At 40.9% G+C, this 21,696-nt stretch overlaps 1 protein-coding gene across 1 annotated transcript in view; it reads right to left on the bottom strand.

Moving 5' to 3' along the window:
* Nucleotides 1-115: 115 nt before the first annotated feature.
* PDSS2 (decaprenyl diphosphate synthase subunit 2) overlaps nt 116-21,696 on the bottom strand; it is a 275,381-nt gene continuing 253,800 nt past the window's right edge. The window contains 1 exon segment of the mRNA XM_005898195.2: nt 116-11,342. Within this exon segment, the coding sequence (XP_005898257.2) occupies nt 11,184-11,342 (159 nt within the window). The 3' untranslated portion in view covers nt 116-11,183.

Here is a 21,696-nt window from a genome sequence, read left to right as displayed (position 1 = left end):
TCTGATGTCTTTCATTATCTTTATTATAATTTATATGTAAAAACAGAGAAAGTAAAATAATTTGAAAGGAAGAACATAACCTTTGGAAAGCCAGAAGTAAATAAAACCACCTTGATTTTCAGAACTACTAATTTTATTTCAAATAGCCTGAAATGGTAAAATATAGGTTAAGCATATAGTTGTTGACTAGCTGAACAGAGATGGCAAACAGACTTCAAGTTGATACAGTAACAGCGCCTGCCTGGAGAGCTGTGTTGAGAATTCTGAGGTTCTGTAGGAAAAGGGCTGTGAATGAAGAGTGAATGTCTGTTAGACCTGAGAAGGAGACTAAAGGGTAGAAGACTTGCTAAGGGGCATGTGGGGAGGTGGAAAGGAAGAAGAGTTAGCTCACAGCACACAAATAAAGGCTTTAGATTTATTGTAAGTCTTATTTTTTATATTATAATGAGTGTAAATCTTACATGTAATTCTATAATATATATATATATATAGTATGCTATAAAAGTTTAAAAACTCATTTGCAGTTAAATTACCTAATGTTAGCTTTGTGGGGGAAAAATATGTTCCTGGACAATGTGTGTGTTCATTCTGTGGCTTCCACAGCATGTGGCAGGCTGCTGAGTATCCCTGGGAGTCTCTGCACCCCATTTAGGGATGCCCACACCTGGAAGGGTGATAGAAATGAAACCGTTTAAATTTGTCTATGATAATGGAAGACTGAGAGAAGTAAATTAACCTGCTTGTCAATGGCAGAGCTGGGATTTGAAGACTCTAAAGCCCAATTTCTTAACAAAGACTCATTTATATTCTTCTAAAGACAAGTACCAGGATTCCCTGGGATTCAGGGTTTGGTGTTAAATTACTGATCTGAAAAAGAATTTTGGGGGCCATAGGAGACCATATGGTAACTAGTAAGTTGGCAATTTCAGTACTGCTGGTTAAAGAAAAGCATGGTTTCCATTTGGGGTGATGGAAATTTATAGAAATAGTGGTGATAATTGCAAAACAATATGAATGTAATTAATGTCACTAAAATGAAAACTTTAAATTATTGTAATGGCCCATATCATTATATAGATAGATAGATAAAACCACAATAAAAAAGAAAATCATGCTTCATGGATTAGAAGATTAATATCATTAAATGGCAATTATCTGAAAATTCTTAAAGAGATGGGATTACCAGATGACCTGATCTGCTTCCTGAGAAATCTGTATGCAAGTCAGGAAGCAACGGTTAGAACTGGACATGGAACAACAGACTGGTTCCAAATAGGAAAAGGAGTACGTCAAGGCTGTATATTGTCACCCTGCTTATTTAACTTATATGCAGAGTACATCATGAGAAACGCTGGGCTGGATGAAGCACAAGTTGGAATCAAGATTGCTGGGAGAAATATCAATAACCTCAGATATGCAGATGACACCACCCTTATGGCGAAAGTGAAGAGGAACTAAAAAGCCTCTTGATGAAAGTGAAAGAGGAGAGTGAAAAAGTTGGCTTAAAGCTCAACATTCAGAAAACTACGTTCATGGCATCCAGTCCCATCACTTCATGGCAAATAGATGGGGAAACAGTCAAAACAGACAGACTTTACTTTTGGGGGCTCCAAAATCACTGCAGATGGTGACTGCATGAAATTAAAAGACGCTTACTCCTTGGAAGAAAAGTTATGACCAACCTAGAAGGCTTATTAAAAAGCAGAGACATTACTTTGCCAACAAAGGTCCATCTAGTCAAAGCTATGGTTTTTCCAGTAGTTATGTATGGATGTGAGAGTTGGATTATAAAGAAAGCTGAGCCCTGAAGAATTGATGCTTTTGAACTGTGGTGTTGGAGAAGACTCTTGAGAGTCCCTTGGACTGCAAGGAGATCCAACCAGTCCATCCTAAAGGAAATCAGTCCTGAATATTCATTGGAAGGACTGATCCTGAAGCTGAAGCGCCAATACTTTGGCCACCTGATGTGAAGAACTGACTCATTTGAAAAGACCCTGAAGCTGGGAAAGAGTGAAGGCGGGAGAAGAACGGGATGACAAAGGATGAGATGGTTGGATGGCATCACCAACTCAACGGACATGAGTTTGAGTAAACTCCGGGAGTTGGTTTTGGACAGGGAGGCCTGGCATGCTCTAGTCCATGGGGTCACAAAGAGTTGGACACAGATCTGAAATTAGATGCTCTAGTCCATGGGGTCACAAAGAGTTGGACACAGATCTGAAATTAGATCTATATACTCAATGCAATCCCTATCAAAATCCCAGCAGACTCTTTTGTAGAAAATGACAAGTTGATCCTAAAATTTTTATAGAAATGCAAAGGACCCAGAGTGGCCAAAACAATTCTGAAAAAGAAGAACTACAAGTATAAATGGGGAAATCTGAATAAGATTGATGGATTGTATCAATGTCAACACTCTGGTTGTGATGTTATCCTATAGTTTTATAAGATGCTACCATCAGGGAAAATGGCAAAGGGTACACAGAATCTCTCTGTATTATTTCTTATGACTATTTGTGAATGGGGTGACAGAGGATGAGATTGTTGGATGGCATCACTGACTCAGTGGACGTGAGTTTGAGCAAACTCCAGGAGATAGTGAAGGACAGGGAAGCCTGTCATGCTGCAGGCCACAGGGTCACAGAGTTGAACATGACCGAGTGACTGAACAACGACTTGTGAATCTACAATTATCTTAAAATTAACAGTTTATTTAGAATTAAGCTGCAGGACTTCTACTTCCCAATTTAAAAATTTAATATAAAGCTACAGTAATCAAGGAGTGTGGTATTGGCATAAGGAGAGACACAGAGATCAATGGAATAGAATTAGCAGTCCAGAAGCAAGCCCTTAGATTTAGGGTTAACTGATTTTCTATAAACTTGTCAAAGCAACTCAAAGGAGGAAAGAATTATCTTTTCAACCAATGGTTCTAGAACAACTGGATATCCACATACAAAACTAATTAATTTAGTCCAGTGGTTTTTGATGGGGAAGATTTTGGCTTCCCAAAGGCAGGGAGCATTTGGCAATTTCTGGAGACGATTCTGGTTGTCACAGCTAGGGGCAGGATGCTGCTGGCATTTAGTGGGTAGGGGCCAGAAATGCTGCTAAACCTCCAACAATGCACAGGCAACCCTCACAGCAAAGAATGACCCAGACCAATGTGTCAACGGTGCTGAGGATGAGATACTCCCATTTAAACCTTTACCTCATACTATATACAAAAATTAACTAAAAATGGATTATAGACGTAAATGTAGGAGCCAAAACTATAAAGCTCTAAGAAAAAAACATAGGAGAAAATCTTTGTGACTTTGGGTCAGGCAAAGATCACTTAGATATGACATGAAAGGTATGATCTATAGATGAAAAAAACTGATAAAGTGGATTTCATTAAAATTAAAGACATTGCACTTCAAAAGGAATCATTATGAAAATGAATTTAAGCCATAGATTGGGAGCAAGTACTTGCACATCATATATCAGATAAAGGACTTATATTCAGAATACATAAAAAGTGTTTATAACAATAATAAGATAAAGAACCTAATTAACAAATAGGCAAAAGATCTCAACAGACATTTCACCAAAGAAGATATATAAATGACTAACAAGCTCGTGAGAAGAGGCTTAAACATCATTAATCACTAGGAAAATGCAAGCAAAAATCACAATGAGATAATAGTCTCATTCCTACTAGAATAGCTATAATAAAAAAAGGAACACCATGAGCTGGCAAGGATGTGAAGAAACCGGAACCCACATGTGTTGGAAAGGTAAAATGAAACCTTTGGAAAACAGTCTGGCAATTTCTAAAATGTTATACATAAATTTATCATAAATTTTACTCCTGAGGATCTACTCCTGAGGATCTACTCAAGAGCAATGGAAACTTTTGTCTACACAATGACCTGTACACAAGGATTCACAACAGCATTATTCATAATAGGTGAGCAGTAGAAATAACCCAAATGCCAATCAACTGGTAAATGGATAAAGGAATATAATGTATCTGTACAATGGAATATTATTTAGCAATAAATGAATGAAATAATGATTAATTCCACAACATAGATAAACCTCAAAAACATTATGCCAAGTGACAGAAACCAGATGCAAAAGACTAAGTATTGTAAAACTCCATTTACATCAAATATCCAAAGAAGGCAGACCTATAGAGACAGAGAGTAGTAGATTAGTGGCTGCCTAGGACTGAGGATGGGAGTAAGGGTTGACTGCACACACACACACACACACACAGAAGTCGCTCGGTCGTGTCCGACTCTTTGCGACCCCATGGATTGTAGCCCACCAGGCTCCTTGGTCCATCGGATTTTCCAGGCATGAATACTGGAGTAGGTTGCCGTTTGACTGCAAATGGGCACAAAGGATCTTTAAAAACTGAATTGTGATGATGCTTACACAACTCTGCAAATTTATTGAAAATTACTGAATTGTATACTTACACTAGATGGATTTCATGATGTGTAAATTTTACTTAAATAAAGTTGCTTTTAACAATTCAATTAAAACAATGTTAAATCTTCAAAAAAGAAAGAGGATAAAAACAAAGGATAAAAACAAAGATGCATAAATAGGCAGCAGTTAGGAAGTTCACAATTAACTTGATCATATTCCATGTACAAGTCAAGTAACTGCAATTCATGATATAAGGCAGGAGGCAGGCAGGGGACTTCACTGAAATTTGGAAAGTGACGAGTGATGCAAATAGTAAAGTTATGAAGACTAACTTAAGGAAAGAAAGGCTGCAGGTATAGCTTAATTCTTTGAGAATGATACTGTTTTCTCATCCATTTGAAGGCTTAAAAAAAAGGATTCAAACAAAGCAAGACAATACAAAACACGGTAAGCTCATGCTGTCACAGCATGAAAGACTCAAGTCAGATAAAGGTCATTTTGTTTCCCGTCAAACAAACCTGAGGAGTTTCCTTCTCCTAAGTCTTTGAAGCAGCAAAGATAGCTTATCAATTCTTAGAAAATGATTTCTACATGGTCTTGGGCAAGAGCAGAACCTACCACAACTGCCCAAGGGCCTTTTCTGTCCTGGGAGATAGTTAGCTTCAGTGACAAGGAAACAGTCATCCTACAGAAGTGTGGCTGACTGAGAACTTGCAGTGAAGCAAGAGGAAAATGCACAGAGGTAGTCTATTTTGAGCGTCATCTTGAAGGAATGGGAACCACCAACGGAAAAGATCACTCATTCAGGTTGAAGAGTTTTAAGGGAATTCATGTCACAGTTTTAACCTGCTGCTGTGGAGAACTTGCAGGGGCATTATCTTTCTATGACAGAAACTTTCTTAAATACTCGTAAGTATTTAAGAGAATACCCATTTACCTCAGAGAAACCAATCAGGAATAGAAATTCAAGGTGACTTGTGTAGAATTTAAGCTACTTATTAATAGCGGTTATGAAGACTGCTTCTCTGGTGGCTCACATGGTAAAGAATCTGCCTGCAATGCAGGAGACCCAGGTTCAATCCCTGGGTTGGGAAGATCCCCTGGAGAAGGAAATGGCAACTCACTCCAGTATTCTGCCTGGGAAATCCCATGAACAGAGGAGCCTAGCAGGCTCTTTGTATGGGGTTGCAAAGAGTTGGATGTGACTGGGCGACTAACACTTTCACTTCGCTTCACTGAATTGATACTACTGCATATAATTACAATCATGCAAAAAAAAAAAAAAGGCATGGCAGAAAAGGCTGGAAGAAATACAAAGGAAATGGTGATGCTGATTATGTGAACATGGTGAGACTCAGAATAATTTTTTTCTATCTTTCAAAAATTTTTTATGTTTATTTACTTAAATGTATCAAAAAGTGAAATCTTCCCAACAACAGTCAGGGCAATGGGGAGCCTACTCATCTGCTCACAGGATGCAGTGACAGGTACAATGTCAGTCTTTGAAATGAACAGGCCACATTGAGAAAGATGCTAAGAGCTTTTCCATGAAGATGGAAATAGCATCTATGAAAAAGGAATGAAAGCCTGCCAAACTTTCCCTTTCTATGGAAGAGTAAGAAATATCTATTCAAGAAGAACATTCCTCCACCAGCAGAGGCCTAAAACCTGGTACTTCAGAGCTCCAAGGGCAGGTGGGGGAGCTAAAGGGAGAGGTGGACCCCTCTGTTCTGGCCCCTCTGGTGTCTCCGCAGGTGACCTTCTTTTTAAAAAGTATGTTATCTCCTTAGTGGAAAGGCAGGAACCATTCTGAAAGAATAAAACAGCTGATTTGAGAAGAGATTAGGAGTGACTGGTAGGAAACGAAGAAAGGGGCTTTGTAAAAGACTGTCTTATTAGATTGCTTCATGTTTTAAAAAGAAAGTGCAAATAATTTTATTATTACTAAAAGGTGATTAACAGTAATGGAAACTATTAATAATGGAATAACAATTGTGTCCTCACAGTTAAACAGACTGAAAAATCAACTCGATCTATCTCTGTCCTTGTGGGTTTTAGCAAAGGTATGGCATGCCTTCTCCGGACTGAAAGGCAGTCAGTCATTCTAAAGATAAATCCCAGAACTTCTATTGGTCAGAAAGGTGAGATCTTAACAAGAGGATCTCATAGTGGGAAGACAAATGAAGGGGCGGAAAGAATCTTCCTGAAACTAAGAAATCTAGGAAGCAATGTGAAAAGAGTTTTCTGAAAAGCAAGTTTTCTGTATATGTGATGGACCTGCTGCTCAGTTAAAGAGTTTTGTTTTTTTCTTTTGGCAATGCCACTTGGCTTACAGGGTCTAGTTCCCTGACCAGGGATTGAACCCAGGCCACAGCAGCCAAAGTATCAAGTCCCAACCCCTAGACTGCCAAGGAATTTCTAGTTAAGAATCTTAAAAAAAGAGAGCGAGAAAAAGAAGTATCCTTTAGCTGCAATTTTGTTGATTAACCACAATTTTCCCAAACCTTCTTGCCCAAAGAGATCTATATTACAGCAACTTATCAGGTTGTGAAATATCATCAAGGATTATTCAGATTGCTTTCTGGTCACCTGGGTTCACTGTGTGGTGGGTTCTCGGCCTTAAAAAAGGTCTACATCTTTTTGGAGCATTCTGCACTGAAGTATACATCTTCTACCCCAGGTTTATAGGTTTCACCTGCATCCCAGGCCATAGTAATAACATTAATATAGATAAGAGACAGTCTCAAACTTCAGAGAATGAGGCCTGGATCAGGCACACAGTGTCACCCATCATTTATTTTTAGGTGTGACTAGGTAACTACATCATAGGAGCAGAAAAACATGATGCGGATTTAATGTTGTCATCAAGTAAAGCGCACAACCAAGTTTAACGATAGTCATAATCCTTATCTTTTTTCAGAGTAATTAATTTGCAATTCGCTCAGTCGTGTCCGACTCTTTGCAACCCCATGGACTGTAGCCCACCAGGCTTCTCCATCCATGGAATTTTCCAGGCATGACTACTGGAGTGGGTTGCCACTTCCTTCTCCAGGGGATCTTCCCGACCCAGGGATTGAACCTGGGTCTCCTGCATTGCAGGCAGACGCTTTACTATCTGAGCCACCAGGGAATATGGCAAATAACTATCTAATCAGTATCTAATTGATAACTGTTTTTTTAGAAACTGTTTTTCTAAGTTGGGGGAATTAAAGGAAGATGACAGTGGCACAGGAAACTGCTTTGTAGTTCCTGGGGAAATAGAACCTTACATTTTAGAAAAGAATGTCTCTAGGGGTGGGACTGAGAGCGAGATGTGTGAGACACCAAAGAAGTGTAGTTGAGAAGGGTGGGAGTGGATCACAGGTGCTGGGGGTGAGGGAGGAAGCTGCAGCTGGCTACGTAAAATCATGTAGGACGTCTGTGTGCAGGGCTAGGGCTGTAAATTTTACAGTGAGGCCACCACCTGTGAGCAAGAAGGCATCTCTGTGGAGCAGTGCTATGAGACCTGATAGATTTAAATGTCTTTGAGTATCTGAAGTGCCAGTGCTGGTCCAGATGGTGGGGACTCAGTAGTGAATTCAGTGAATGATGAACGGCAAAGGTTAAATACTAGCCTGTAAGAAGGTGTACTGCTAATGCTAGGAGGAAAAGAGTGGAGGTGGAAGGATAAACAGGGGAAGTGAGGGAAATTTCATTTAAGGGAGAACTGAGCACATTCATAGCCAGCAGAGGAAACCCAAAACTCAAAACCAGAGACATGATACAGGAGGCTGCACGCTGAAGATCTTTGGAGAGTGTCAATAGATGCGTGCGTGCTCAGTCATGTTTGACTCTTTGCAACCCCATGGACTGTAGTCCCACCAGGCTCCTCTGTCCATAGAATTCTCCAAGCAAGAATACTGGAGTGGCATGCCCATTTCCTCCTCCAGGAAGGAATCAAACCCAGGTCTCTGCGTCTTTTGCATCTCCTGCACTGGCAGGCGGATTCTTTACCACTGTGCCACCTGGGAAGCATCTTTGGAAAAGAGTAGAGTCTTATCTGGAAAGAGAAGAAAAGGAAGAGAGAAAGAGGCACTGTCTGGAAAGACTTTAAAATGGGGAGGGGAGTGTGAAGGCAAGCCAGTCAGGCAGAGGTGGTCCTCTCTGCTGGCTACTGCATCTATAAATGGGGGATAAATCTTAGCCCCAGAGAGTAGCTATGGGATTCGAACAAGATAGCACTGTTAAAGCCTTCAGCAGAGTGCCTGGCATGCCCGCAGAGCCCTCACTAAGCCTGAAGAAAAGACCGACAGGGAGGCAGAAGTCAGGTGGCTCAGGGGCTGAAGTGAGTGAGGTTCGCAAGTCCAGGTGGAAGGAACAGGACAGTGGCTAATGAATGAATTCTTCCCTCTAGCAAAAGACTACGGTGATGCAGACGGGGAAGGAGGTGGCATACTAAAGTCACTAACTCTGCTGACAGCACCCTGGCACTAGGCCAAAAAAGTGTAATTAAATGTGTCTTGCTGCGCCCAAATTTCCCCCGAGAGACTGTCCGAAGTTACAAGGGTTTAGAATGGATGAATAAATAAATATCCCTGAAGAAGGGGAGTGGAGAAGACCATCAATGTTTAATACTTTAGAGTGACTAAGCCAACACAGGAGGTTTAACAAAGGCAGGGCTGTCACTCCACAGTGAGGGCAGAGCTGCTGCTTCCAGGGAGCCAGGACACGAGGTACAGGAGAGGGGACAGAGGCTGGCAGGGCTTCTGGGGAGATGAGAGGGAGGTAGGAAACATACCAAAGAAAGCAGAAAGGCGGGTGCTGAAACGAGTTCAAGACTGTAAGTCACACAACTGGAGAGCTGGGAATTCTTTCGGTCACCTGTGGGGCAGCTGGGCGAGAAGACAGCCATTAAGACTCATGCACTCCTTCATCACCTGTCTTTGGGTTTCACCTTCTCTCTTCTCTGAATCTCACATAGCATCTCTGTTATCTAGAGAGTCAGAAATGGGAAACTTTTTGACAATAAAGCAAAGGTGGAGGGGACTTCACGTATTTCCCTGTTTAACCTTATTTTACAAATGCGGAAATAGAGGCTCAGAGGGAAGTGCCTTGTTCAAGGTCACACGGTGAACCTGGTGCTCAAGCAGACCTAGAAGAGCCCTAGAATCCTGTGCTGTGTTCCCCGGTGCCTGACCATCCATTTGATAGAACCTACAGCTTGCTGAAGTTCCTGCACAGCCAGAGAACACAAAGCAAGCCTCCTCCTTTGTGGAAGTTAATGATTAAAACCTAGTCTGATCTAAAGCATCTAACCCTAGTTACTAATTAAGCCAATTTCTGTGAGAAAAGACATTTCAAACAGAAGAGTGCTGTGTTCTCTTCAGCTAAATCTATAGGCCTTCAAATTATAGCAGCGTAAACTGCACAATTACAGTGTTTCAAGTATGCTTAAAAATATTTCATAATGCAATACCTTAACCTCTGTAACTTCCATTTTCTCTTCATTGCATGCCACATGCTGGGTCCTGCTAAAATGATTTTGTAACTTTTGGAGAAGGAATGTAACTAAAATGACTTCACTTACAGTGTTTGAGTGAAGTAGGTAATAAAATCTGTTTGCTGTGTTCGATGTCTCCAGATAGGGCTGTAATTACACCACATAAGGAAGAAAGGTGGCTGAATCTCAGCCTAGATCATTTATGTAAACTCAGCCTTCTTGTCAACGGTGTTCTCATATTGCCTGCCTCCAAACCGCAAAAATCATCTCCTATGAACCACACAGAGACAGTGTCCGATTGCAGGCCTGTGAGACTGCAATTCTGTCCGTAATTGGAAGTCTGTGGTTCAAGACCAAAATCTGACATTCTGAGGTTAAAAACAAACAATCAAAACTCACCAATGAATTCCCCAGTACAACAACTATATATCTGACGCTTGTAAAAATTAAGGGTATTCTTTACACCAAAGTATTACAAATGAATACATTTACTTTAAAAAAAAAAGAAAAAAAGCATCCTGTTCAGCTTAAAAGAAAAAAAACAAGTTTGCTTCTTTGAAATGCACTTGAAAAAAAATTTGGTCCAGAAAGCAAAGCAGGCAATTTCTACTATAACCAAGTTAATATTTGACAACATTTTAATCTCCTACTTCAAATATTTGGCATTATTTTTTCAACAATTTCCACCCTCCTCCCCCAAATCTTACAAAAACCAAGAAGCAAAGAGTATATCCAGACTGTATCTATAAATACAAAGACATAGTTGCAAGAAGACAAAGCATGTGTTTTTCTTAATCACTAGATTACCCTCCATTATGACAAATTGGTCACTGGGTTTTCATTTGACAGTCCTCCCTGGCCGGCACTGATAGCGTTTCTCTTGACACCTGCAGCTCCCAGCTTGCCCTGTCCTCTCTAGAAGGAAAACCACAGGCCACCACCCTGGCGCCATCCCTGGCTCGGTCCAATCAATAAGGACTTATTTCCTGTCCATTTGCTGAGGTCACAGGAGCGAATCTCATTAATTATTTCTGCTACTGAAGCCTCAAGTGTGCTTCTGGCATGACAACTGAAAACTGCTTGACCTTTTTTCTTCTAATTTTGTTTGCAGCAGTTCCAAAAAGAAGGCAGTATTCATTTAGCAGTGTGATAAAAAGAAGAAAAAAAATGTATATATTGTTGAAGTCATTAACACATTTAGATATTTCATCATGAAAGCTCTCCCGATCACCTCCTTCCCCAATTTTTTCAGCCAACAAACAACAGTCTTTTTAATTTGGTATCAGGAAAATCTTGTCATAGCAAACACAATGTTTTCTAAAGCAGTTCTGGCCTCCGAGGGAGGAAAGCTCTCCAGGGCCTCCAATGCTTTGTTTCCATGGTAACGACACAGGTCAATAGCTGAAGTCACACCTTTGCCAGCTTTGATTGTTTCTCGTAACTGTTAAGAAACAAAAGCACAGAAAAAGTCAGTTTTTAAGGTACTACAATTAAACTGGGGAGGGGAGCTGGAAAACAAAGAAGGGGAGAAACAGAACAGATTCACTGTTTCTGCTTTTGAGGTTAAAGAGGACATCATTCCCCATTGATTCGGAGGCACTAACATTGCCTAAGGCTGCTAGGTGTCAGCCCTCCAGAGCAGAACAATAGGCTCCAATCAGCCTAATTACACCTCCTCCCCAACTGCCACGCTGTGATAGCTTGAAGTGAGCCCGGCTAGGGGGTGGAGGTGAGGAAGGTGGAAGGGCATTTACATCTCTGGCATTTTGAATTCAGCAGCTTGATATTCTAAGGTGAGGAAGATTTCATTAACATCCTATTAATAACTAATATTTTTACACCGTATGTTGACACAATAGTTCACATGAAAATTCAAGAAAGACACACAGAAGATCTGAACACTACATTACTAAAGCTGTAAGACTGGGGCAAATGAATTAAAATGCCTTTTGTAAAGCGTAAGGTCAACTCTTGCTCCCAAATGGAGCTGATTTCCAGTCCCTCTCCTTGACAACCAGAAAGGACCAATACAATAGTTACACTCTAGAGCTGAAGAAGAGTGGTAATAATTTGGCCGGTCCACTTCTCCTTGCCCCATTCCATCTTTTCTTTCTCAGTGAAAACCTCTAATGTCTGCCTCACTCCCTAAACCAGATACTTGGGAGTCCTCCTTCATCCATTCAGGCACCATGGCTCACCCATGGCTGAACTTTTTGCACACCCCTCGGTTAGGTGAGGCCCACTGACAAGTTCTAGTCCATGAGACGTGAATGGTGCATGTCACTTTTGGGCTGTAGCACTTAGCCATCCATGGGAGTCCCGCCAGAGCTTTCCCTCTGGTACATCAACTGGTCTTATTGGAGAAGTTCCTCAGGGACCGGAGTGACCACAGTGAGCACCATGGAGCCTCTCCAACCAGAGCAGAACGTCGTGTGGGCAAGAAACATGTCTGTTGTCTGAAGAGACTGTCAAGTTGTCTGTGGTCATCTTGACTGATATACTCACTAAGTCCCAGCCATTCTAGCTCATACAGAGCCCTCATATTATCATCTACTCTTCACTCTCATTGCCACATTAGTTCAGGCTATCATCATCCCTCGCCTGGGTTATTTTTGCAATGACCTCCTGAAGAGTCTTCCCACTATCAGCTCTTTCCCTCTGGACTCCATCCTTCATACTACCAAGGAGCTCTTTATAAAATGCAAATATGATCTTGCTTAAAACCCTCCACTGCCTTCCAAGAGCTCTAAGAAAAAAAGAAGTCCAAGCTCTTTCATGAGGCATGGAAGTCCTTTATCTATCTAGCTCTTTCTCAGCCTGTTCCTTCCCTTTCCCTGTTTCATCATTACTTAGGGAACCTACTTGCATCTGATGAGGTCTTCCCTGATAGCTCAGTTGGCAAAGAATCCACCGGCAATGCAGGAGATCTGGGTTCAATCCCTGGATTGGGAAGATCCCCTGGAGAAGGGAAAGGCTACCCACTCCAGTATTCTGGCCTGCAGAATTCCATGGACTGTATAGTCCATAGGGTCACAAAGAGTTGGACACGACTGAGTGACTTTCACTCACTTCACCTGTAGGACTGCTGGTGGGTACTACGTGAGACAGTACAGGGTGTTTGACAGTGTCTGAAACACTACGGATATTCAGAATGACTTAATTCTTCTTCCTTCTCAAGCCCTTTGCCACTGCCAGGAAAGCTACTCCAGCCACCATGATCAAGTCTATTTTAGCTTGATGCATAACAACCTCATAGGTAGTTGAACTTGGATCAGATCAGCTTAAAGATTAAAAAAAAAAAAAAAAAGGAAAAGAAAGGACATACCTCTTATTTTCATTAGCAGGTGTTAGGGGAACCAGGGTCGGGGGGGGGGGGGCTGCGCTCTGAAAACCAACCTAAGAACTTTATTAAAAAATTCTATTATCAAATATTTTTAATTTTTCTTTTCTATTTTTTGGCTGTGCTGCATGGCATGCAGGATCTGTTCCCTAACCAGGAATTGAAGCTGTGGCCCCTGCAGTGGAAGCCTGATATCTTAACCATGGGACCACCAGGGAAGCCCCTTGAATATTTTAAAAGTACAGAAAAGTTGAAAGACTAGCACAGGAGTTGGCAACCTATAGCCTCAGACCAGAGGCTCAGATCAGAAGGACTGATGCTGAAGCTGAAGCTCCAATACTTTGGCCACCTGATGTGAAGAACTGACTCATTGGAAAAGACCCTGATGCTGGAAAGATTGAAGGCAGGGAGAGAAGGGGATGACAGAGGATGAGATGGTTAGATGGCATCACTGACTCGATGGACATGAGTTTGAGCAAGCTCCAGGAGTTGGTGATGGACAGGGAAGCCTGGCATGCTACAGTCCATGGGGCTGCAAAGAGTCGGACACGACTGAGTGACTGAACTGAGCCTCAGACCAAATGTGGCTTCCCTGTTTTTATAAATTAAGTTCTATTGGAACATAACATGCCCATTCATTTAAGTATTGTCTATGGTTGCTTCTGTGCTGTAACGGCAGAGATGCAGAGTTGAACAGCTGCCACAGAGACTGTATGAATTGCAAAGCCTAAAATATTTACACTTTGGCCTTTACAGGAAGTCTGTGACTCCTGGACTAGCAGAACACATATCCTCTACCAAGACTCAACAATCATTAATACTTTGCTATTTTTGTCCTATCTCTGAATCATTTGAAAGTAAACTGTAAGCAGTGGTAAGCTGCTTAATTACTCTCCAGAGGAGAAATTAATTTTCTAGAGGAGGAAAAAGCCCTACTTGTAGATTTTGTGGTTTGCATACTCCCATCATGGTGGATTTCAAGCTACCAATGGTTGCAGAATCACAAAATTCTTAAATATTTAACAATTGGCTCTGAGCTGGCAGGACATGACTTGGATGCACCACAAGCTGTAGGATGCTTTACCCTTGTTTTGAGAAGTATCTCCTAAGATAAGAACATTTTCTTACACGGTCAGAACTCTATTATCAGAGCTCGGGAAGTTAACAGTAATACTCTTCTATTATGTAATATCTAGTCTACCTGTAAGTTTTCCCAACTGGCTCCAAAATTTCTTTTTTAGCCTTTCAAGGCCCACCCTACCCCCTTCCCTGAAACTAATAAATCCTGGTTCACACACTTCATTCGTTATGACACTTTAAATTTCTTCCTCCCCATACTGTATTGCCATTTTGAAAGGACCAAGCTATGTTGTACAGTGTTCTACATTCTGCATTTCTCTGATTGCTATGCAGAGTTTGTTAGTCTATAAACTTTATTCAGTCAGGCTCCATTGAATATTTGATGCTGACTTACATGGCATTTAGTGGGCTTCCCTGGTGGCTCAGATGGTAAAGAATCTGCCTGCAATGCAGGAGACCTGGGTTCACTCTCTGGGTTGGGAAGATCCCCTAGAGAAAGAAATTGCAACCCACTAAGTTTTCTTGCCTGGAGAATTTTATGGACAGAGGAGCCTGGTGGGGTATGGTATTTAATCCTACGTGTGTGCATGCCAAGTTGCTTCAGTCATGTCAGACTCTTTGCAACGCCATGGTAGCCTGCCATGCTCTTCTGTCCATGGGATTCTCCAGGCAAGAATACTTGAGTAGGTTGCCATGCCCTCCTGCATTGGTAGGCGGGTTCTTTACCACTAGCACCTCCTGAGAAGCCCATTTAATCCTACAATGAAGGGTAATTCAGATTAGGGCAAAACAGCACTCAGGAGGGCTTCACTGGTGGCTCAGTGGTACAGAACCCGCCTGCCAACGCAGGAGACGAGGTTCAGTCCCTAAGTCAGGAAGATCCCCTGGTGTAGGAAATGGCAACCCACTCCAGTATACTTGCCTGTGAAATCCCATGGACAGAGGAGCCTGATGGGCTACAGTCCATGGGGTCGCAAAGAGTCAGACACAACTGAGCAACTGAACACACACAAGCACCCAGGAGGACAACTCTAAAAGTTACTCATGCCCTAAAAAGAGTTAATTTCTCCTTCCCAATGACTATTCTACTTCCAGTTAATACTCCAATCTGCTCTCCACAGAGCTGGCTCACAAGATGTTGCATACCAAGGACCCAACAGCTTCCATGTGTAAAAGTCCCATTTCAGGACTCACTGGTAATCTAATCCTTCATGGAAGGCATTAATATTCTTCTTCATAGGCATCTGTATACACTTTCACCAACTAAACATAAACTACTGGTTCAAAGGAAATCCTTCAGATATAATTAATAGGGCATAACTGAGATTCATTTTTACTATAAATTAGAATAGGCCATGAGTTCATCCAGAAAAATACAATATTGGAAAATATAGAAAAATACAAAAACAGAAAATACAAATATACAAAATACAAATAATATAAAAATAATAAACAAAAAAATAATACAAAAATACAAATACAGCAAAATACAAAAATACACAAGACACATTAAACTGGAGTTCATAAACCTGGCTGATTATAAGATTCACCTGGGGAGCTTTAACATACAGATACCTAGACCTCATTCCTGGAGATGGATTCAGTAAGGCCTTAAAAAAATACTTCTTAGGTAACTCAATGATTAACCAGATTTGGGAGTACCTCACTCACTGGGGCATGTATTTGGAGCGATGATATTTTAAAATTATCATGTTGGATTTATACTGTTTTAACCACACTTGCAAACTGTTGTCTTTGTGGTGATCAAATTAAATTCAGCAAGCATTTATTGGGCACCTCTATGCCATAGCTCGGAGAAGGCAATGGCACCCCACTCCAGTACTCTTGCCTGGAAAATCCCATGGACGGAGGAGCCTGGTAGGCTGCAGTCCATGGGGTCGCTAAGAGTCAGACACGACTGAGCGACTTCACTTTCACTTTTCACTTTCCTTTTTTTTTTTTTTTATATTTATAGCACTTTTATTCACAGTAGCCAAAAAGTAGAGAAAAATCCAACTATCAATGGATGGATTTTAAAAAGCACTAAAAAATGAAATACTGATAAACAATGCAACGTGGATGAACATCAAAGATGTTACGTGAAATGAAAAGAAGCCAGACACAAACTTACACAGAAAGCAGATCAGTGATTATGGGGCTGAGATGGGAATGAAGAGTTTAGGTGTTTTAGTCACTAAGTCGTGTCTGACTCTTGAGACCCCATGGAGTATAGCCTGCCAGGCTCTTCTGTCCATGGGATTTCCCAGGCAAGAATACTGGAGCGGGTTGCCATTTCCATCTCCTCACTTTTCACTTTCATGCATTGGAGAAGGAAATGGCAACCCACTCCAGTGTTCTTGCCTGGAGAATCCCAGGGACGGGGGAGCCTGGTGGGCTGCCGTCTATGGGGTGGCACAGAGTTGGACACGACTGAAGTGACTTAGCATAGCATGCCATAGCTATATAGTAGGGGCTAGAGGTACAGAAAGAGACACAGTTGCTGCCTCCCAGGACTGCTTGTTAGAGGACTTGTCATTGGGCTGCAGAACCAGGGAGGGCTGAGTGGAACCTGGAGGGATTGGACCCAGGATGTTGGTTCTTATAGCTGCAAGAGAAAAGACCACAATAAAAAAAATTCTTTTCACTTTTGCCTTCACCTACATTTTGACTGGGCAAATTCCCAACTGATGCACAAATACAACTTTCCACATTAGGATGTGGCTAAAATGCTCATAAGCCCATTCTGGCCTTTATGACCTGAAAACCACTTTAGCTGTAGGATAAATTAAAAAAATACAAAAAGGTGAATTATCATTTTGCATTTATTTCCATGATTTAGCACTTTAGGGCAATAATTTAATTGAACCTCTAATTAAGTGAACTGAATAGTTGTATAAGTACAGTATCACCTGAAATAAATTAAGTCCAAATTGCCTGATAGAGGATCCATTAAAGATATTAACACAGAGAGAAAAGAATGCATAGTACTTAAAATTAAGTGCATTATTATTAGTATTTATCAAAAGGTATCACTTTTCAGTGACAAATGTATCTTTTATGAGACCATTTTAAGAAATCATTGTAAGCCTCTGAAAACTATTTGGTTTGAAAGTCCTCTGAAAATTAAAGACAAGCCCCTGCCATAGGGTCTCGGTAGCTTTAGAAGATGAGGAGGCAGCAGCTCCTTCCGTCCGATGAAAACAGAGGAAGACTTTAGATCTAGAAGAAACCCCAAGCACTGTCTTCTCACCTCGTTTTGCAGGAGAAGATACTGGATGAGCGAGGCTAAGTGGCATGGACAAGTCAACAGCAAATTTGAGAAATGGCCTGGGTTTCATTTCTGCACATCCCGAGCTCTTCCAGCCTATAGCACTGGAAAAGACTTGGAAATAACCCCAAGTTTTATTTCACCCAACCAGAACAGGGATACTAAAACCCATCTGGAACACAGGTTAGACTGTGTTCTGAAGAACCTGTATAACACAGTAAGGGAGTATGAAACAATGTAAAGTTTTGGGTTTGTTTTTAGTGGTTGAAAACAGCTGGATGAGGGTGAAAGAAAACAAACAGAAGCCATGCTATTAGGGGAAGAGACCACATACCTCCCAGCCAAGAGGTAGGAGTGGACCATGCTTGCTTAATAGAGATTATAAGCTGGAAGAAAGGTACGATGCAGTAATGACATGGAGCTTCAACCTGTGAACAGCTGCTAAAACTTGCATTCTATGGTTGACAAATTCTTGGTGTGCCTGACTGATAATCTTATGTATCAGAAGAGAGAAGAAGCACTTTTGCTTAGTTATGTCAGCATAACTGGCTATAAATGTGATAGGGATTAACAAAAAATTAATGGCATCCTGGTATTAGAATCGGCTTCTCTGGTGGCTCAGATGGTAAAGAATCCGCCCACAATGCGGGCGACCTGGGTTCAATCCCTGGGTTGGGAAGATCCCCTGGAGCAGGGAATGGCAACCCACTCCAGTATCCTTGCCTGGAGAATTCCATGGACAGAGGAGCCTGACAGACTACAGTCGATGGGACTACAGTCGATGGGGTCGCAAAGAGTCAGACATGACTACGCAACTAACACTTTCACTGGTATTAGAATCAGTCCTTAGAAAGGACTAGCAGGTGTGGGTTTGGACACCTGGACTGTGTGTTAAGAAAGTGCATTGCAAAAGTGAGTTAGTGAAAAGATGGCCATGATTCCAAGAATCTATAACTGGAAATACAGTTCAAGGGTGACAGAAGCTACTGAAAAACTAAGCTCCAACAATAGTCATAATTAATTATGAAAGTGAACAAAATAATGGCTACTGAAAAAACTCTCTCAGGACTCACATTTGAGAAGGCATGGGTGTAAAAGGAGGAGCCTACCAACCCCTCCACTGCACAGAGAGCCACCGTGGAGATCGGGTCCTATCCCTGGCTTGAAGGAGCTGACAGAAAGAGAGGCAGAAAGCTGTAAAAATTGTGTAGGACTCCACCAATAGGTTTGTACTGTCACCAGGACGCCTCATAGAAAATGTTCAGAAACAAACAACCTTATCAAAACCTGCTGAAGTGTGATGGGCATTCACGGGGGCAGTACGGGGAGGAGATGATGACAAAAATGAGGGGCTTTGAAATGTAAAGGCTGTATGCTGAGTAAGAGCAAGTATGTACAAATATTTGCAAAAGATAACGTACTATTAAAAGAAGACAAAGGAAATAGAACAACTGAAGAATGAGTTCAAAATTGTAAAGACTAAATTCCACAAAGATGGGCCTTTAAAGATGATGCATAAGATATTACGCATTCAAATAGCCCATTACAGCTTGTCAGGGAACCTTGGATACAGCTACCATCTTGGCTTTTGGTGTCCTTAGCTTTCCAAGACCACCCACTCTTCTCATTCTAAACATTGTATTATCCTCTAAGACAAACAGCTGTGCAGCTTTTTCACTTCCTGTACCTGATGTTCCTGTCCAGTTTTCATTCTCTGACACTTTCTTCTTTGCCTTCCTCCTCACGTCATCTTCCTCTGAAGATGTAGTTCCTGGTCTAGAGCACCTTCACAGACGCACCCATCCACCTCTGTCCTGCTCTCATATGCTTGGAATGCATATAACTGTCCTTCCCAGCTACTGAAAGACTGTGAGAAATGTCAGAAATGGGAGTCAAATGACTAATGCCTTCCAATACTGGACAAAAAAATGAGAACAAATGTGCATTCTGTAACACAGATCCATGAACTTATGAAAATTATGGCAAAAATCCAGAAGAGGTTAATAGACCGATTGTGAACTCTAGAGAAAAAGCAGTGGTGATCACAGCCCCAGGATAGATAGGTCACAATGAGCACATTATAACAGAACAATCTCATTTTTCTTTTGATATTAACTTGACTGCTAGCTTCAGAAATAGTAAAGTACATTCAGATATTCATCATGGATAAGACAGAGAAACAGGATCTGTATTAGAGTTTGGTAATATGGATTCAAATATGTAAAACAACTATTCCTAGAAAATGTTTAGTAGTGGATTTATATTGAGCAGAAAGGTGATACCTGGTATTGTACTGCAAGACTCAGTACTTGGTTCCTTTCCCTTATCACAGTGATTGAAAGATGATGGAGAAGAAATGCAGGTTAAATTTTAATTTTCAGATGTCACACAGTCAAGAGAGAAAGCTAACACATGGACAGCATCAAAATTTTAATGGTTTTGACATGTTGAGCAATAGACTGATACTAGCCAGATGAAATGGAACAGGGCAACCGTATAGTTGAGCATTTAGGTTTCATAAACTAATTATAAAAATGTAAACCCCAGTTTGGCAGTGACTCATAGAAAAATGCTGAGAATCTTTGATAATGACATTCTGTATATAAGCCAAAACTGTGACGCAGATACTAAAAAAAAGCAAATGCAAACCTTGGCAGTATAAACAGATGCACATGTCCAAAAGACAGGCAAGAACAGTCTCACTGCAGTCTTTGATAGCTAATCATTTTTAGAAAACTATGTTCAAATCCTGGGTGCCATGTCTCAAGAGAGACACTCACAAGATAGATAGGGTCCAGCATGAGGATGAAGAAGTATTTGGAAACGTGTCATCTAAGGAATGCTTAACCTGGAGGAAAGGGTTAAAGGAAGATATTAAACCCATCCTCAAACTACCAAAGCAATTAAATGGAAGAAGGAGCAGTCCTGTTTTATATGCTTCAGGGAACAGAACAAAGAGCAATCAGGTGAAATTTCTGGGAAGCTTCAATTTCAATTACAAGTAAGAAAGACCTTTCAAAAGACTAGAGTTGTCTAACAACGAATAATTTTTTTTGACAAGCTGTAAACTCCCTATCATTGAAAGTCCTCAGAAACTTGATGCCCACATCAGAGAAGGTATAAATGAAACTCTAAGCTGAAGAGGGAGGTGGGACAAGGCTGTCTCCAAGGTGCCACGCCACTTTAAGATTCAAGCTGACTGTGCTTCAACTGAATGGTTTTGCCAGCTTCTGAGTGGCAAGACTTGGTACAAAATGAAAAACAGTAATTAAAACCTTTCTTTAATACAATAAACTGTGAAATGTATCACAAACAACATAAAAATTTCCTTTTTACTTAGAATGACTTATTTTACTTAGAATGACTTATTTACTTATTAAAAAGCAGAGATATCACTTTGGCAACAAAGGTCCGTCTAGTCAAAGCTATGGTTTTTCGTAGTCATGTATGGATGTGAGAGTTGGACCATAAAGAAAGCTGAACGCCAAAGAATTGATGCTTTTGAACTGTGGTGTTGGAGAAGACTCTTGAGAGTCCCTTGGACTGCAAGGAGACCAAACCAGTCAATCCTAAAGGAAATCAGTCCTGAATATTCATTGGAAGAACTGATGCTGAAGCTAAAGCTCCAATACTTTGGCCACCTGATGCAAAGAACTGACTCATTGGAAAAGACCCTGATGTGGAAAGATTGAAGGCAGGAGAAGGGGACGACAGAGGATGAGATGGTTGAATGGCATCACCAACTTGATGGACATGAGTTTGAGCAAGCTTTGGGAAGTGGTGATGGACAGTGTATCCCGGTGTGCTGCAGTCCATAGGGTTGCAAAGAGTTGGACACGACTGAGTGACTGAACTAAACTGAACTAGAATGACAAATTATTTAAAAGAATCTATAGTAATCTACAGGAAAAAAAATCTACTGATCTTAATTACTTAATCTATTGATCTAATGACCTTAATTAAATGTCTTATTTTGGCAAAAATGGAAGGAAGTGGAAATAAGAGAATTTTTAGTTATTTCCTCCATCATATGAATTCACAGGTGAAGACACAATTAGAATGGTAGTGTGTCCCAATATTAAAATAGTAATAATAATATAATAATAA

The sequence above is a fragment of the Bos mutus genome, chromosome 9 (assembly GCF_027580195.1).
Source record: "Bos mutus isolate GX-2022 chromosome 9, NWIPB_WYAK_1.1, whole genome shotgun sequence".
In the NCBI taxonomy this organism is placed as follows: domain Eukaryota; kingdom Metazoa; phylum Chordata; class Mammalia; order Artiodactyla; family Bovidae; genus Bos; species Bos mutus.
This window is presented reverse-complemented; position numbering and strand designations above follow the sequence as displayed.